The following is a 19,209-nucleotide window of genomic DNA, read 5'->3' as shown; positions in this document are numbered from 1 at the left end:
TCTTAAAAGAATAACAGAGTTGGAAGAGACCTTCTTCTAATCTTCTAGTCCAACCTTCTGCTCAAAAAGAAGACCCTATATCCATGATGGTGAACCTATATTCACGTGTGCCACAAGGGGCACCCAGAGCCTTCTCTCCAGGCATGCCTGTTGCTCTTCCAGGTTCCAGAGCTGGTCTTCCCATGCGCATGTGCATGTGCATCAGAAACCAGAAGACCAGGTGACCGGCGCACATGCACAACCCGGGAACCAGGAACTCAGCTCCCCGGAGCACACCTGTGTGCACTGGGAAGCTGAGTTTCTGGTTTCTGGCACTCCTGCATGTGTGCACCAGGAAGGTGCTCTTCCAGTTTTTGGTGCTAATGATGCAAGAGAGGTTGCACAGGTAAACCCACCAGTGGCTGGCCAGGTTAGGTGGTCTTAATAGAATGGACCTTATAAATTCATATTAGTTTGGCTTTTCATTCTAGTGCCCTGGAGTCCCAAAGTTGACTTTTAGCTAGAGTGAACTTTCTCCCCAAACTTCCTCATAAGTATTAAAAATAGGGCTGAACAGTGTAGCAAGACCCTGTAAAGGGGGGGCACAGGAAGCCAGGCGTGGGTGAGAGATAGAACAGAGGTAAAAGCTGCTGACAGCTTAAGACGAAATAGGAACTTCTCTTTTTTGTATTTCTCCTATGTCCTTTGCTGTAACATTCCAAATGAACTTCTGCTTTTCGAAATGTCATGCTTGTCTCGTGTATGGAAACGCCTTGAGAATGCACAGTGTGGAACACGGCATAAAAGTAGCATCCTGGGCAGAGCCCAGGCAGTTCAGATTTTGGTGTGTGAACACGCTGAACTCGATGCATCCAATAAACCTGTTTCTCTCACCTTCGTGGTCTCAAGTCCTAGTCTTTCATAAGTAGATTACAAACCTCAATCTGCTGCTACACTCCCCCTGCACACATTCCAATTTTGGCACTCGATGCCAAAATGGTTCACCAACACTGCCTTATATCATTTCAGGCAAATGTATGTCCAGTCTCTTCTTAAACATTTCTGAAGACATGAAAATCATTATCTGTGAGGGGGTGGGGGTGGGGGAAATCACAATCATATGGCGCAGTGGTCAGGGTGCAGTACTGCAGGCCACTTCAGCTGACTGTTATCTGCAGTTCAGCGGTTCAAATCTCACCGGCCCAAGGTTGACTCAGCCTTCCATCCTTCCGAGGTGGGTGAAATGAGGACCCAGACTGTGGGGATGATATGCTGACTCTGTAAACCGCTTAGAGAGGGCTGAAAGCCCTATGAAGCGGTATATAAGTCTAACTGCTATTGCTATTGCTATATCCAGAAGATGGGTTCTTTAGTCCATAGATAATTGTGGGAATTTAAAAAGGAATGGATGGAAAGGCAATAAACGGATTAAACAGTAAGCATGTGCATGAAACAGAAAATGAAGATAACCTAACTTAATCTTGCTTCTGATGTTTAAACCAAAATGGTTCATGTCTTCTCTGTTCTTACAGAATAAAATTCAAAACTTTGAAAGGGTTTCAGAAACAAATAACACAAAAAGAACTTTGCTTTTGTTGCAAGAAACGTACATCTGGGTTCAGTTCCAAGTGGGGGAAAAGACACTGGATTCATGGAAGTTGCTTGGAAAGAAGATTTTAATGGTGGACACGATCACATGCCTTGAAGATCTTGGGTGAAGAAAAAAGGGCGGAGATGCTGAGAGTGTCTTGGTTTTATGCCCTCGCCGGGCTTTTGAATTTGACCTTGTAGCCTGATTGGTTGCCAGACTCCCATGGGGCCATGCAGGAGTAACTCTGTAGGTTGTTCGTGTCCCAAGCTTGGTTGACTCTTGCTGGGTGATGATATTATGAAAGGGCTTTGGGCAATTCCTACTATGGCTCTGCCTGTAGGAGGTAGATCTTAGTTATGTAGAATAGATTGGCCAAGACCTTAATGGCACATTAACAAAGGTGGGATGGGTTTCAAAAAAATTTGGAACCTCTTCTGTAGGTGTGGCCTGCTTTCCGGGTCCACTGGTGGAACCTCTTCTAACCGATTCGGTAGATTTGACGAACCGGTTCTACCGAATAGGTGTTAACTGGTAAGAACCCACCTCTGGATGGGGGTGGGGTGAGTGTCTACCTCCCTTTTAGGGGAAATATTCTGCCCTTTTAATATTTCCTAAAATACTTCCTTTTTCAAGGAGAGGGATGGATGCTAACTTTCTATACTTTCCTTTATGGTCTCAGGGCCTGAAAAAGAATTGGGGTAGTACTCTAACTAGAGTGCTATTTTTTTTGCCTAGCCTATGGAAAACTGGCCAAAATCTATTTTAAATCATTTTTAAGATACTTTGAAACCATTTTTTAAAAATCCTTATTTAATTTTGTGTTCAATCCCCTTTATCTCTTTTGCAGAAGAAGGTGGCTTAAACCCCAGATAACTAGACTAAAGTCATAGGCAGATATCAAGTAGAGTACCACTCTTTTCCTAGAAGGCAAATACTAAGAACTTAGAAAGGTGTACTTATTCCTTTTGTATCTGAATGAATTTAAATGATTAGTGATTTCTTTTTCACAATCCATACTGTCAGAAGTGCACGGGCTTCTTCCCCTTAGATAACAAAGCTATTTTTTTCCCCATACAAGTGAATATGACCTATTCTTGTGAGAGAACAAGCCTGTTCTGCTATATAATGGGAGTGAATGATTAGATTTTTTTCTCTCCCCCCGCCCCACACAAAGTAATCTAAATTGAATTTTAAGGCACTTTTTGATGGGGTTGCATCTCATTTCCATCTTGAATGTAAAATCACTCAGTTTGAGCAATAGGCTGACTCTTGCTTGTGTGGTAATTTAGCCTTATTTTATAGTGTTGTGTTTTTTTTTTAAAGGAAATAAGGATGCAAATCCTTAGGGTTAAATTAGGCATTATATAGCAAGCTAATTAACCACGGGCTATTTACTTAACTACTTTTTGGACAGGATCTGAAGCATTTCACTCACCTCAGTTGTCTTCCTTACATGCCTTCCAATTGACTGCTTGCACCTCTGTGGGTCCATTAAGGTTCACGTTAAGTCCTCCCTCCCCAACCGAGCCTTGATAAAGTGGGGTCCTAATGTGCTACGGAAGGAATGTTCCGAATGGCAAAGCTTGTTACAAAACAGTTCTACCTTGAGATAAGTATTATAGCAATAGCAATAGCAGTTAGACTTATATACCGCTTCATAGGGCTTTCAGCCCTCTCTAAGCGGTTTACAGAGTCCGCATATTGCCCCCAACAACAATCCGGGTCCTCATTTTACCCACCTCGGAAGGATGGAAGGCTGAGTCAACCCTGAGCCGGTGAGATTTGAACAGCCGAACTGCAGAACTGCAGTCAGCTGAAGTAGCCTGCAGTGCTGCATTTAACCACTGCGCCACCTCGGCTCTCTAGTCACACCCACTGATTTCCAAGAAGCAAATGTCAGGTAGCCAAAATCACAGAGCAATGAGGGTACGAAAGTGCAGCTGTTGATAGCAAATACAGAGTGGAGGAAAAAACAACCTCTAAGCATCACTGGAGTCCCGAAAACATCATTTTAGCTGATGCCTTTAGCAGAAAGGAGATGCTGTGGCCCACCAGAGGCCTACGGAGCTGGCAGCAGATTTGGACAGTGAGGAGGTTGGGGAGGAACATGGGCCAGTCCTGAAGTTTGGGGAAGGCTCTGAGGAGGGCTCTGTGTTGGAGGCAGAGAGGGGGCCAGGGCCATCTGACAGTTTTCAGCTGCCTTCAGAGTCAGACATCAGTGAGGCAGACGAACGGCTGGAGCCTGTTCCCAATGTGTGCATGTGCTGAGTTGCCAGATGAAGGGAAGGAGCTAAAGAACAAGGGTCGACTTGGAAGTAAGGCCACAGATGGATGATGAATGGCCCCTCCCAGAGGAAATAAAAGAGGAGCGAAAGGGGAGTGGAGTTTGCAGGAGACAATTAGTTTGCTTAATTGGTTCGTGACTCTCCGAGACTCATTGCCAAGTTTTGCAGATATCAGCCTGGCAGCTCTCCAAGTCAGATAAGGTCTGTGACTGTAAATCCTCCCTTGAAAGACTTTGCTGGATGTGAATGAGCAGAATTAACAGTAAATTAATAAAAGGGTTTTTTAGGAACTTACTTCAGGCTCTTAGGAAGCCTAGGTCAGAACACTTGGTGCTCTCTGAGCTTGGTTATTTTCGAGCAGACAATGTATTTCATTACCCATACTGGATAACACCATCAGTTCTAATCTTGTCCAGGACTGATGATGTTACCTAGTCAGATAATGCAATGTCTTCAAGAAAACAACCAAACTGAGAGAACACCAAAGACCCCTCACTTCCACCCTGAACTACAAATATTCTCCTTTATGGGGTACTAGTTTATAGTTCTTACAATGGAGATACTAAGAGGGCAGAAAGTCTTGAGTTGTCAAAATCACGGAGGGCAATGGAAGTCAAGGTTTATTGGCCATTGGTGATAATTATGGAACATGGAATATTATGACTTGACATGTAGCAAAAATCAATGCTCATGAGCATGAATGAAATATATTTGTGTGCCTGTGAAACTAAGAGAACAAAACGATTGAAATTCAATGGTGAAAAAGTAAGGTACTACATTTAGGCAAGAAAAACCAAATGCACAGGTACAGTATAGGTGGTACCTCACTCAATAATAGTGAGAGAGATCTTGGGAGTCCTAGTAGACAATCACTTAAATATGAGCCAGCAGTATGTTACAGTTACCAAAAGAGCCAACATAGTTCTAGGCTACATTAAGAGAGGGATACTTGGGTACTTGAGAGACCGCCTACTGCATATTACCTCCACTAGGCCGATAAGATCCCATAGATTAGGCCTCCTCCGAATCCCATCAGCCGGCCAATGTCGACTGGCAACTACCCGGAGGAGAGCCTTCTCGGTGGCTGCTCCGACCCTATGGAACGAACTCCCCGTGGAGATTCGTACCCTCACCACCCTTCAGACCTTCCGCGTAGCCCTTAAAACCTGGCTGTCCCGACAGGCCTGGGGCTAAAGATTTCAGCCCCACCCGAATAGTATGACTGTTGTGCTTTTTAACGATGTATTGTCTTCATGTGTATAACTTGTTTTGTCCTTCCCTCCCCCTGAGTTGTGAGCCTCCCTGAGTCCCCTCAGGGAAAAGGGCGGCATACAAATAAAGTTAAATCCAAAATCCAAATCCAAATAGAATCAAGATTACGTGAAGTGTTAATACCACTTTATAATGCCTTGGTAAGGACACACTTGGAGTACTGCATCCAGTTTTGCTCTCCACAATGTAAAAAATATGTGGAGACTCTAGAAAGAGTGCAGAGAAGAGCAACAAAGATGATTAGGGGACTAGAGACTAAAACATATAAAAAACAATTGCTGGAATTGGCTATGTCTAGTTTGATGAAAAGAAGGACTAGGGGAGACATGATAGCAGTGTTCCAATATCTCAGGGGTTGCCACAAAGAAGAGGGAGTCAACCTATTCTCCAAAGCACCTGAGGGTAGGACAAGAAGCATGGAAACTAATCAAGGAAAGAAGCAAACTAGAACTAAGAAGAAATTTCCTGACAGTTAGAACAATTAACCAGTGGAACAACTTGCCTCCAGAAGTTGTGAATTCTCCAGTGTTGTACGTGTTTTAGAAGAGATTGGACAAGCATTTATCTGAAATGTTGCAGGGTTTTCTGCCTGAGCAGGGAATTGGACTAGAAGACCTCCAAGGTCCCTTCCAACTCTGTTATTCTATTTTAGAAGAGTCTACTAAATCCGAAGGCAAGTGGAATAGATGAAAACTTGCTTGGATGTGAGGATGCCGGTCGAATGATGAATTTAAAATATATATATTTTTTGAAAAGAAAAAGCAGTTTGCTTAAGGAAGGTGGTGAGAGTTATTTAATGAGCACAGAGAATGTGACTGTTTCTAATGACTGCAGTCGTATTGGCACTGCTCTCCTCTACCAAAGGAAAGGTTGCAAGGAGGAATATAACATCACCAGGAGGGTTGAGGTTGTTAATTACGCTGCCCAGGATTTCGACTGAAAGAGAATAAGAAGTGAAAATGAGGAAAAAAATGGGAAAACGAAGTGCAACTTTGTACCTGCAGGTTTTCCATATGAGATTTTTATCAGGTATTTGAGAAATACATGTTTTTGTGCCACGGTTGATATAGAGCAGGGGTGTCAGACTTGATTTCATTGAGGGCTGCATCACGGTTTCGTTTGACTCCATCGGGCCAGGGTGGTGAAAATGGGCTCCTGAGCTCAGTTTTTCACTGCAATGACTTCTGGCAATAGCAATATCACTTAGACTCATATACCGCTTCAAAGTGCTTTACAGCCCTATCTAAGAGGTGTACAGAGTCAGCTTCTTGCCCTCAACAATCTCAGTCTTCATTTTACCCATCTCGGAATGATGGAAGGCTGAGTCAACCTTGAGCCTGGTGAGATTCGATCTGCCAAACTGCTGGCAGCCGGTGATCAGCAGAAGTAGCCTGCAGTACTGCACTCTAACCACTGTGCCACCACGGCTCCTGCAACCCTCTGCCAGTGAAAACAGAACTAAGGAAGGCTATCTGTGCCCCTCCTGCACTCTCTTTTTACTGGGCAGAGGGACCATGGACTGGTCCTTTGCTGTTTTCAGGGCAGCCCTGAGGGCCAGATTTAAACATCCCATGGATTGGATACAGCCTATGGGCCTTGAGTTTGACACCCCTGGTATAGAGCAATCAGGGATGGGTTCTGGCTTCTTTTACTGCTGGTTCGTTCAGGGCTGCGCATGTACAGAAGCAAAAAACAAGATGGTGGCCCCAACGGCACCGCCAATAGAACCAGTTTATGTGTGTGTCTGGCTGAGTTACTACCTACTCAGCGAACTGGTCTGAACTGGTAGGAACCCACCTCTGAGTGCAATCTTTAAGATGTATGGATTTCAACTCCCAGAATTCTGAGAGTTTTGGGGGGCACCCTGTTTTCACTGTAAGAGGCACCATGGGCTGATACTTTGCTGTTTCTAGGCTGGCCCCACGGCCCAGATCTAAGCACCCCACAGACCAGATGTAACCTGTGGGTCTTGAGTTTGACACCCCTGATATATAGAGCAATCTTTAAGATGTATAGATTTTAACTCCCAGAATTCTGAGAGTTGAGGTCCACTCATCTCAAAGTTGCTGAGGGTGAGAAACACGGATATAGAGAAAGAGTGTGAAAAAGCAAAACGCCTTAAATTATGGAAACTCTTGTGTGGATACGCTGTTGAAGATGTGCTGCTAAATGCAAAGGCTTGGCATGATAGAAATAAAGAAAATTGTGCAAGAATAATTTGATAGGAGTGCATAATGTCCCCCTTTGTCATTTAGTGTCTTTTGGAAGAAAAATCCTGGCTCTGTTTGTGGCAAAGGGATGTCGGATTGGGGGGACATGAATATATGTGTTTCTGTTTGCAGATGAAGCTGGGTTGCTGACAGAGAACCGGAATGATTTTTCAAAAAAATGTGCCAGGAAATGGATCCGAAAATTAATGCATCAAAGATGAAGGTATTTTCTACCAGCACCAAGGTCTTTCTGTTTGAAAAGGAAAATGGAATACACAATTGCAAGTGAAACATAAATAGTGGAAAGCTGGAGCTAATAGACCAATATGTGTGCCTTGCTAGAATGTTTATAATGCTGGAAAAATAAATATTTAGATGTTCAAATTCTGGTAGAAAGCTTGTGGCGGGTATGTGGTCAGTTACATAAATATTTGTTCCATTATAGAAAAGTGGTTGGTTGGAGAAGATATAAAGAAGGGAGAATTGGAAGTACAGTGGAAAACAATCAGAACAGGGAGCTTCAAACGTGTGCTGTCAAATGACAAAATAAATTGTTAGGAATGAATATTGAAGCAGATAGAGGTGGGTTATTGATAGAAGGAGGAAGAAGGAAGATGGAATTGCAAAACAAATATTTGAAAGAAGAGTGAACACTGAGGAAGGAGAAGAGAAGCCATGGTTATGTGATGTTGATGAGATCCTGATAAACAGAGAGGCGAAAAGTTTAAAGAACAAAAAGGAATATGCGCTTTTATTATGCAAGAAAAAATAGTACAGAAAGGCACAGGGAATGTCATTTACATAAATTTACTTCATTATTTTATACTGATGGTGCAGTGGTTAAGTGCAGTACTGCAGAAAGACTCTGCTCATAGCCTGAAGTTCAATCCTGATGGGGCTCAAGGTAACTCACCCTTCCATCTTTCCAAAGTTGATAAAATATGGAGATTGCTTCTCTCCTTGATTAGTTTCTATCCATTGCTTCTTGCCCTGCCCTCAGGTGCTTTGGAGAAAAGCTTGACTCCCTTTTCTTTGTGACAACCCCTGAATTTCTTCTTCTCCTCCTCCTCCTCCTCCTCCTCCTCCTCCTCCTCCTCCTCCTCCTCCTCCTCCTCCTCCTCCTCCTCCTCCCCCTCCTCCTTCTCCTTCTCCATCTCCTCCTCCTTTTCCTCCTTCTTCCTATTGTTATTGTTATTTTGTACTCTGCATATTTAAAGTAACTATACAAATCCGTTCTGGACATCATTGCCATTTGTTGAGGGACCTACAAATATTTCCTATGAAATTACAAATTCTCGTTTTATAAAGAGGGATAGCTTCCACTATCCTCAATTGATTGGGACGAAACATCCAGAGCCATCATCAAAGTAGATGTTGACCAAGAAATGGATCAAGCTTCATACCTGGGATCAACTCACAGGCCATATACAGACAGGAGTACAAATGTATAATTTCCATTCAATATTTCTTGACAGTGTCTCATTAATCTTCCAGATATTTAAAGTTTGTACAAAGTGCTGCTTAATATTCCAGTGAAGCTTATAGTTTCTTGAACCATGTGGAAAAACATTTATTCTAGAAGGAAGTATCTGTCAGCAGAAAACACTGTCTTCATAGCCAACCAAGAATGCTATTTTGTGCTAATAGAAACCTGGCCGAGCCAAAGTGCAGCAGCTGTGTTTAAGACACAGTCCATTACTACAGGAATAATTTCAATCAAGACCAGAACAGCCAGCTATCTCTCTAATCGTGCAGCGTTTATCAGCCAAATATTGTAATATTGCATTCAACCATACAGATCAAATTGAGTGCAACAAGCGTTGAATATGTTTTATCTGGGAAATCATTGTTTTGTTCTTTCTCTCTTTTCATTTACTTTTTAGGAAATGACTTTTGATTCCTTATGCTTAAATGTTATGCAAGCATGTAAGATGTATCTGTTTCTTACACACAATCCAGAACCCCTATTAAGATAGGAAAGAAGTTGATTCCAAGTCTTAAATGGAATCCCTTGACTATACAGTGTACATTCCCGGAAATCGGAATTCCAGTTTTAGGGGCAATTCATTACAGCATGTTGCATTCTGCTGTCAAGGAATATAACTAGAAGTGGTATTCCAGTTCGTCCGAACCGATAGTAGAAATTGGCAGTGGCATCTGCCCACCCACCCCAGCTCTCTGCCATCCTTTTTTTGGCATATTTTCAAGCCATGTGCATGAATGCAAGCCGTGTGCACAATCAAAAGTCCATGCACAGAAGGCTCAGCGCACGCATGGATGGGACGAGCGCTCATATTTGTGAAGTGGTAGGGAAAATAAGTGAATACCACCCCCGGATATAATCCTTCCTTTCCGATTGGATTTATTTTATTTTACAGTACATTCTACTCAAGGTACCGTCTATCTGTACGAAACAAAATACCTACAAGTAGTCCTCAACTTATGACCACAATTGATCCCAAAATGTCTGTTGCTAAGCGAGGCATTTGTTAACTGAGGTTTGCCCCATTTTATGACCTTTCTTGCCCTACTTGTTAAGTGAATCACTGCAGTGGTTAACCTTAGGGATCTAAGAGCCAAGGTGGCGCAGTGGTTAAATGCAGCACTGCAGGCTACTGCTAGATCAGCAGGTCAGCGGTTCAAATCTCACCGGCTCAGGGTTGACTCAGCCTTCCATCCTTCCGAGGTGGGTAAAATGAGGACCCAGATTGTTGGGGGCAATATGCTGACTCTCTGTAAACCGCTTAGAGAGGCCTGAAAGGCCTATGAAGCGGTATATAAGTCTACTGCTATTGCTATTGCTATATTGCTAACCCTAGTCTTGGCTTGACAATGTATATGTATAAGCATAAGCCAGGATTGTGACAAATGTATCTGTTACTTTAAATGCTAGAGAGAGGTGATTGGATGCTATTGCTTTAAGCAGCCATATAAGGAAGTAGGAACTAGTACAAAGTTCTCTCTGATGCTCCTTGATGCTCCTGATGTTTCCTGAGTTTTACTGATTCTACTGGTTCTACTGTTGTTCCTGATAGTTACTGACTGTTACTGTATGAGCTTAGTATTGGGAGAGAAGACCTTGTATTGGATGGTGGCTAGTCTGAATATTAGTTACCTGTCTTGAGAGACTGCCTGATGCCAATTACCTCCCAAAGACCCATTAGATCACACAGGGTTGGCCTCCTCCGGGTTCCGTCTACAAGCCAATGCCATCTGGCTACTACCCGGGGGAGGGCCTTCTCTGTGGCAGCTCCGGCCCTCTGGAACGAACTCCCCGCAGGGATTCGGACCCTCACCTCTCTCCAGGCCTTCCGAAAAGCCGTCAAAACCTGGCTTTGCCGGCAGGCCTGGGGTTGATGAGTTCCCCTCCCCTCTCGACTTGTGTGGTTGCGTGATTCTTGCTTATTTTAACTATCTGTATTCTGTTCTATGTTCCCTTTTACCCCTTTTGAGTTGTTCGCCGCCCTGAGTCCCTCCCAGAGAAGGGCGGCATACAAATAATAAAATTCAATTCAATTCAGTCTACATGGTGAATTGTGAGTTGAGCAACTGTAACTTCAACGTATTGTAAATAGACTGTTTATATACTACAAGACTACTGATAGTCTGTTTTGGAGACTGTTTATCCTATTTTTGTTAACCAAGTAAAGCTATTCTTTGTTTTACCTTTGGTGGCTGTGAGTGACTGTTCAGCGACACATTTGTTACTAATCTTCTGCCCAACTCGAGTCTCCTAACGGGGATAGACTTAACAGTTAAGCAAGTAACTCAGTTGTTAAGTGAATCTGACTTCCCCATTGACCTTCCTTGTAAGAAGGTCGTAAAGTTGACCACATGATCCGGGGATACTGAAATTGTCATAAATTGCCGTTGCCAGGCATTTGAATTTTGACCATGTGACCATGGGATGCTGCAATGGTCATAAGTGTCAGGGGAAAAGGTCATAAGTCATATTTTCAATGCCGTTTTAACTTTGAATCATCACTGAACAAAACTGTTGTAAGTCGAGGATAGCAAGAGTATTTCTCACTATGCTGTGTGATGACTCAAATCAGAAAGTTATGGAATAAGAGAACTGATATTAAAATTAAACAGTAATGGTACCCAAAATCTAAATTTTCTCATACATTTCCTAGCTGAAATTTATTTGGCTAGAAGTCCTAATGCACATCTTTATAGGGGAATCTTAACACAAAGTGCATATTTCTATTGGAAGGCAGAAAAATAAATCTCCTATAGGATATTGAGTCGAACTCCTTCTGAAGTTTGCGATACACAACAGCTAGAATCATTTGGCAATTTATTTTTCTACCAGATGTTGTAATATTTATGCTTGATTTATGTAACAGCTGGTCCAGAAGAAACACCTGTTTCCATCTGCCTAATTGTTTTCCTTCTCAAACCAATCTGTTAACTTTTCATGTAAATGCCTGGCATAGATATGCTGCACATATTTATTTCAATAAGAGTCTCTCAATAGCCAATGGATCAATACTTATACTATGATTTCATTAAAATAGGTAAAGGTTCCCCTCGCACATAGGTGCTAGTCATTCCCAACTCTACGGGACAGTGCTCATCTCCATTTCAAAGCTGAAGGGCCAGCGCAGTCCGATGATGTGGTCATGTGGCCAGCATGACTATATACCGAAGGCGCATGGAACACTGTTACCTTCGCACCAAATGTGGTTCCTATTTTTCTACTTGCATTTTTACATATTTTCGAACTGTTAGGTTGGCAGAAGCTGGGACAAGTAATGGGAGCTTGCTATTGCTATTGCTATTGCTATTGCTATTGCTATTGCTATTGCTATTGCTAGGGATTCGAACTGCCTTCTAACTGATCTTTCTGATTTACAAGCTCAGCATCTTAGCCACTGAGCCATCACATCCCTCTTGTTTCATAATTACACTACCTTAAAATACAATCTTAATAGCTTCACAAAAAGCATAAGGGGAAGTTTTGAAATATGATCAAAATGCATGGGCAGTAGCCAGTTTAATCCTTTGGTTCATAATATTGTTTTATCAACACTGAAAGCTCTTGATACCTTTTGTTATCTGCTTTCAAGCATTATAAGAATCAAAGTGCAGAAAAGGAAAACCAGCTGTTCATTAAAAGGTTGGGTAGTTTTTAATGCCCTGATAATATACTGCATCGTATCAGAACTTCTTTAGCTTGATATAACTGTGAACCCCTTTTGTTAAACTTCTGTGCATTCTGCATATCTTTTGGATTTCATGCTGTGACTTGCATTTCATTCAGAAGCACTGAGGGGTTTTCTGTGCTAAAGATTAGTGACCTCACTGTTATCCTGGGGACATCCAGTTGGGGATTCCTTTCATGTCGCCAGCTGTTGTGGCCAGCAGGCAGCCAGTGGATCTGGCAGCAAAATGGACAGTGAGGAGGTTGAAGATGAACATGGGCCAGTCCTGGGGGCCGAGGAAAGCTCAGATGAGGGCTGTGACAGCAGTGAGGCAGAGGAACAGCTGGAGCCTGTTCCCAGTGTGTGCATGCTCAGAGCTGCCAGAAGACAAGAACAACAGAGAAAGCAGAGTCAACTTGGGAGTAAAGCCACACCATGGAGGTGATTGGCCCCTCCCATAGGAAACAAAAGAGGAGCGAATGGGGAGCAGGCTTTTGCAGGAAAAAATTCGCTCCTTTGGTCATTTCAAGAGTGGAAAGTTTTATTTGTGACTTTAAGAGACTTTGTGCCAAGTGTTGTCTTGCCCTGCATTTGGAAACTAGTTATCTGGCAGCTCTCCAAGTGAGATAAGGTTAGTGTTGATAAATATTCCTCTGAAAGACTGTTTGCCAAGCCTTGCTGACTATGAATGAAACAAATTCACAGTTGTGTAAATAAAAGAGGTTTTGCTGGGGCCAAGACTCTGCTTCATGCTTTTTAAGGAAGCCTAGGTCAAAACACCAGCAGGAGCTGGAGCGAAGGACAAGAGCTCAACCCTGCCCCACATCAGCTCTTGGGTCTCAAATGTGGGCTTGCTAACCTCCTGCCCTGGGTTCCAACCACTCAGGCTACATTGCTCCTGTGCTGTGATGATAAGGCATATTACGATTCTTTATCTGTGATTATGGAGATTTTCAGTCATCCAGGTCATGGTTGTCCCAGAAGTGCTTTTTTTCCAGATACCTTTTCGAAGAAGCTTCTTGAATGAGAAGCAAAATGTATTCAAAGAAAAACCAGAAAGTCCAGTTGCCTCTGGAAAAAGCATCTTTGGGATATCTGTGATATCCCAACCTTCATACAGGGGTGGGTTTCAAAATTTTTAGCAAGGGGTTCTCTGCCCGGTTTTAGGGTGAGCATGGGTATGGTGGGCACCACAGTGAGGAGAGCAGTTTTTGCCCTCCCTGGCCTCCCCAGGCTCCGGAGGTCCTGTGGAGGACAGAAACAAGACCATTTCTGCCCTTCCCCAACTTCCAGTAGGTCCGTTTTTCACCTTCTCCAAGCCTCCATGCACGCTCTGCACTTACCTGCATCCAACACGGGCTGCGTGGGGACTCCTGGGAGGGGCAGGTTGGGGTTGGCAGAGCCAGCCAGGAGTGGGATTTGGAGGTTCTCTGAACTGCACAAAATCTTAGCTAGAGGTTCTCCAAAACCTTGCGAATCCCCAGCAGCCCATCCCTGCCTTCATAGCTTCTGTACATCACATATAGTATACCTTTGCGTGACCTGAAAATTGTGTGATAGAATATGACGTGACGTCAAAATCGCGCCCACAAATTCGTGACGATAAAATCGCGACGACAAAAGTGCGATGACAAGCACAATAACATCCAAAAAAATTAGGGTTAGGGTTAGGGCTAGGGCTAGGGTTAGGGTTATAACATATGTATGCGTCCCACTATGTTAAAGGCTATAGTTTATTGATGACGCGATTTTGTCATCACGCATTTGTCATCGTGCTATTGTCGAAAATCAATTAGCGATTTTGACGGTGCTCATTTGTCCGTCGTGGTTTTGTCGGCACGCATATGTCTATCACGCATTTGTCGGTGAACCTACCTTTGGATTTCATGCTCTGACACTAAGCCATATCAGGACTTCCTTGTCCCTGTATATCTGTGAGCAAGCTTCACAGCTTTGGTCCATTCTACATATCTTTGGATTGCATGCTGTGGCGATAAGGCATATCAGCACTTCCTTACCATGGTGTAACTGTGAGCCACCTTCATAAGTTCTGTGCATCCTTGAGCATCTGCAAAAGCCCGGATCCCCAAACAGTTGGATGGATGCAAAAGCTTCATGAGGAAATGACAACAGACTTCAACTACTTGAGGGAGTTGAAGGAGACACGCAGCTGCCAGGAGGTTTTCAATGGTATCTTCCTTAAGTTCCAAACAACCTGGACAAGAGATGAAGAAACCCAATTAATTTGCCACCCATAAATTTGTACATAACTTAGAGTGAGGTATTAAGATCACAAACTACTGTCAGAATTTGTTGCAGAAATCAAATCCAGAAACACAGATGACTGATTCAGCAAGATTCATTAACGTCTCTTTATATATAAGAATATATACAATACCCATGCCATTCTCAGAATCAGAAGCATAATCACAAAAGCACAGTTAACAGAAGGATATATTCACAAAAGGAAGGATAATTGGAGCACACCACATATTTAGATAAATCAATTAACCTAAGCCACACCCAGGCTCCAAGCTGTCTAGCATGGGTCTCAATAACCAAACAGTTCCCATTGGCCGACTTGTTACTAAGCCCTATTCCAATTCATGAATATACTCTGACAAATACGTACAGAATTTCTCAGCCATTAGGACACCAGTGGAATCTCAATATTATGCAATATTTTAATTTGGGAACAAAATAACACCATTTTTGTTTTCTCTGTAGGCTTCCCTGGGTTCTCCTTCCCCAAGTATCAGTAGGTTATCCACAGCAGTTCAGGAACATCTGGCACACAATTTTACCTCATGGTATTTGCATTGCACTATTAAACAAATTAAATATTTGAAGTTTGGAAAGATACATTCCTCTGAGATCTGCACTGCAACATTTTCCTTTCCTCATGGGGTGAAACTAAGGGAAAACTGGGATTAAGCCTATGTGTGTCTTTAATGTTTACTTTTTAGAAGTTTTAAGTAATGGATTGAGAATGATGTAGTTCATAAATCCCTTTGCAATCTTCAACTTTACAATATAGCTGAAAGATATCAATACATCAGATTAGGGTTTTGCCTTTTGTTTACATTTAATTCATTTAGCTTCCTTGGTTGAATTGCTAAAAACTGACCTGCAGATTTAAGTCTAGATAAAGTGAAAGAAAAGCAATTTTGTACAAATTTATCAATTTACACCCTCACTAGGACGCTAATCAGTTTCAGACAAACAAATCACAAAAGGAAAATATGAATGTTTACTCTAGCTCTTTCTAATGGATGAAATGGCCAATTTTAGTTTTTAAAATTGCATCTCTCCCTTTGTTCTGACCTAAGCTTCCCCAAAAAGCATGAAGCAGATTCCTTGTCCAGACAAAACCCCTTTTATTAAATGAATGTGTACTCCTCCCATTCAAATTCAGCAAAGGCTTGGCAAACAGTCTTTCAAAGATGAAGTTATGGCCACAGACCTTATCTAGCTTTGAAAGCTGCCATGTAAATATTTTCCAAACGCAGTGCTGTGCAAGGAAAAAATTGGCACAGAGTTTCTTAGATTCATGGGCAGATCTTCACACTCCCTAAACTAACGAATGAATGAAAGAATGAACAAACAAATTGTTTCCTGCAAAAGCCCATTCCCCTTTTGCTCGTCTTTTATTTCCTATGGGAGGGGTCATTCACCATCTACCTGTGGCCTTACTCTCAAGTCGACCCTGATTTCTTAGCTGTTCTTTTCTTCTGGCAGCTCTGCACATGCCCATACTGGGAACAGGCTCCACTTGTTCCTCTGCTTCACTGCTGTCTAGCTCCAAAGGCATCTCTGAAGAGCCGAGGTGGTGCAGTGGTTAGAGTGCTGTACTGCATCCACTTCAGCTGACTGCTAGCTGCACTTCGGCGGTTCAAATCTCACCGGCTCAAGGTTGACTCAGCCTTCCATCCTTCCGAGGTGGGTAAAATGAGGACCCAGACTGTGGGGGCAATATGCTGACTCTGTAAACCACTTAGAGAGGGCTGAAAGCCCTATGAAGTGGTATATAAGTCTAACTGCTATTGTTATTGCTATCTGAGAACTGCCAGTCTGCCTTGTCCCCATCTCTGCCTCTGATGCAGAGCTCTCATCAGAGCCTTCCCCAGACTCCAGGACTGGCCCATGTTCCTCCCCAACCTCCTCACTCTCAGAATATGATGCCAGCTCCACTGATAGGCCACAACACTTTTTTCCAAATAATAGACTTCCTGTAACCATATTATATGTTGTAATCCAAAATGTTTAATGTTTTTAAGCCACCCAGTTGCTTGTAGCTGAGATGGATGGCATATGAGTCAAACAAACAGGTTGGGGCAGGGTGGGAGGGGCCAGACAGGGATGGAATTTGGAGGTTCTCTGAACCGGCCATAACATTAGCTACAGGTTCTCCCAAAGCCAGGCGAAACTGTAGCAGCCTACCCCTGAGTCTACAGTCCTTTGCTAACTTGGTTCTATCTTGCTGAGCTTCTAAGCTCAGATGAGGAGAGCCAGCTCCTGTGATCTACTGAAAGCAAACAAGGTTGGACTTGCTGCATTTCTGAGAAATCAACCTCAATGGATTAGAACCAGGGGTGGTATTCTACCAGTTTGGGCCTGATCAGGCAAACCGGTAGCTCCAAAGATCAGCTGAGAGTGAAGCAGTTCACTCTGAACTTCAGGTGGGCCCGGCCACTCTCCCCTGGGCTATGCTCACCTATATTTCCTTGGTTTTTAGCTCAGCTGATAGGCAGGGCAGACAGCTCTTTTGATGTACCTCAGCTGCAGTACAAGGTATCATATTTTTCGGAGTATAAGACACACCTTTTTCTCTCAGAAAAGAGGCTGAAAATTTGGGTGTGTCTTTATGATGAGCCAAGGTGGCGCAGTGGTTAAAATGCAGCACTGCAGGCTACTGCTAGATCAGCAGGTCAGCGGTTCAAATCTCACCGGCTCAGGGTTGACTCAGCCTTCCATCCTTCCGAGGTGGGTAAAATGAGGACCCAGATTGTTGGGGGCAATATGCTGACTCTCTGTAAACCGCTTAGAGAGGCCTGAAAGGCCTATGAAGCGGTATATAAGTCTACTGCTATTGCTATTGCTATGTCTCCCGAAACCCTGTTCCCTTCAGTAAAATGGCTATGCACAGCCTCTATCTGGCCTTCACAATGCAACGGTCACTGCCTTATGGACGTTGACATTTACGAAGATTAAGTCCAAGTAAGTCTAGGAAGCTTTTAGAGAGCTCCTGGGGGCTAAGGAGGGCAGAAATGAGCCAAAAACAGCCCAGTTTTTGCTCAATTTTACCCCTCTGCCAGCCCCCAGGAGCACTCTATAAGCTTCCTAAAGGCTATCCATGCCCTTTTTAAAATGAAAAATGGGCTCATTTCTACAAAAAAATGGACAATTTTTGCTCATTTTTGCCTCCCCACCTCCACCAGGAGCACTCTGCAAGCCCCCTAAAGGCTCTTCATGCCTTTTGGGGGGTAAAAAAGAGGCCCATTTTTGCAAGGTTTGCAGAGTGCAAAAACTTTAAAAAAAAAAATTTCCTCTTCAAAATCTTGCTGGGTCTTATACTCCGAAAAATACGCTAAGTTTTTAGCTTTGTTTTAACCCACTGTATGCACTCAAAGTGCGCCGGTTGTTCGACCAGTTGAATCACACCACTGATTAGTACAAGCAGAACTGAAATGTAACCAGTGTTAAGCTAGTCCCGTTGAATTTGGGTGGGCTTAAATCATAATCAACTTAAAACCCCTTGATTCACAATATCTAATATACTCGTAAGTATTATTGCTTTGGATCCAACTCAAAATCAATAAGTAAGAATGAGACGTTAAATCCCAAGGCTTCCAAGTTTGAAGCAAGAATTGATTAAAGTGAGAAGGAGAAAAATGCATTAAGTAAGGTGAGAAGATTTATTGGACATAATATGAAAATAAAGGCTATTGAGTACTTGCAGATGTTAATAAATTTGCTTCAATTTTTTTGCCTATCTCTGAGTAAACATTTTAATTTAATCTGGCCACCAAAACATAAATTAAGTTAATAATCAGAGTGATAAATATTTCAGATGTTTGCCTCTTTATTTAAAACTAATCGCGTAGGATAATTTTAGGATAAATGGGCCACTGGGAGAAAAAAAAATAAAGCTGTGAGATTTAAAACTGTTATGATATCCTAAGCCTTAAAGGCCAATTGCTAACTGAGATTATACTTGACATGGATGCTGCAACATCCGTCATATTAATTTTTATATTTTGGTTTAGAATGACATCCAACCTTGGGGAAGTACGAGCTAGAAAAGATTCCATTCATAAGCATCTGAGAAAAAGACAAATATTCTTCACCTAACAAAGGGGAAAGAAGTAAAGGCAACATACTCTCAGTTCATAAAAATCCCAAAGGTGCTTTTTCAAAATGCAACTGGACTTTGTTTTTCCTTAAAGCCGTTTTGCTTCTTATACATTTAACTCATATGCAGAGCACATCATGAGAAAGGTGGTGCTAGATGAATCAAAAGTTAGAAATAAGATTGCTGAGAGAAATATCAGCAACCTCAGATATGCAGATGACACCACTCGAATGGCAGAAAGTGAAGAGGAACTAAAGAGCCTCTTGATGTGGGTGAAGAAGGAGAGTACAAAAGTTGGCTTGAAACTCAACATTAAGAAAACTAAGATGATGGCATTTGGCCCTTTCAAATGATGACAAATAGATGGGGAAGA

The 19,209-nt window shown here is 42.6% G+C and overlaps 1 protein-coding gene across 1 annotated transcript in view; it reads right to left on the bottom strand.

Annotated features, from left to right (window-relative positions):
• LOC116514896 (kelch-like protein 1) overlaps positions 1–19,209 on the bottom strand; it is a 141,886-nt gene that overhangs the window by 69,900 nt on the left and 52,777 nt on the right. Inside the window, 1 exon segment of the mRNA XM_032226716.1 lies at positions 14,503–14,699. Within this exon segment, the coding sequence (XP_032082607.1) occupies positions 14,503–14,699 (197 nt within the window).

Source organism: Thamnophis elegans, chromosome 11 (assembly GCF_009769535.1).
Source record: "Thamnophis elegans isolate rThaEle1 chromosome 11, rThaEle1.pri, whole genome shotgun sequence".
NCBI classification, from domain to species: domain Eukaryota; kingdom Metazoa; phylum Chordata; class Lepidosauria; order Squamata; family Colubridae; genus Thamnophis; species Thamnophis elegans.
Note: the sequence above shows the minus strand (reverse complement) of the source record. Positions and strands in the feature narration are given on the sequence as shown.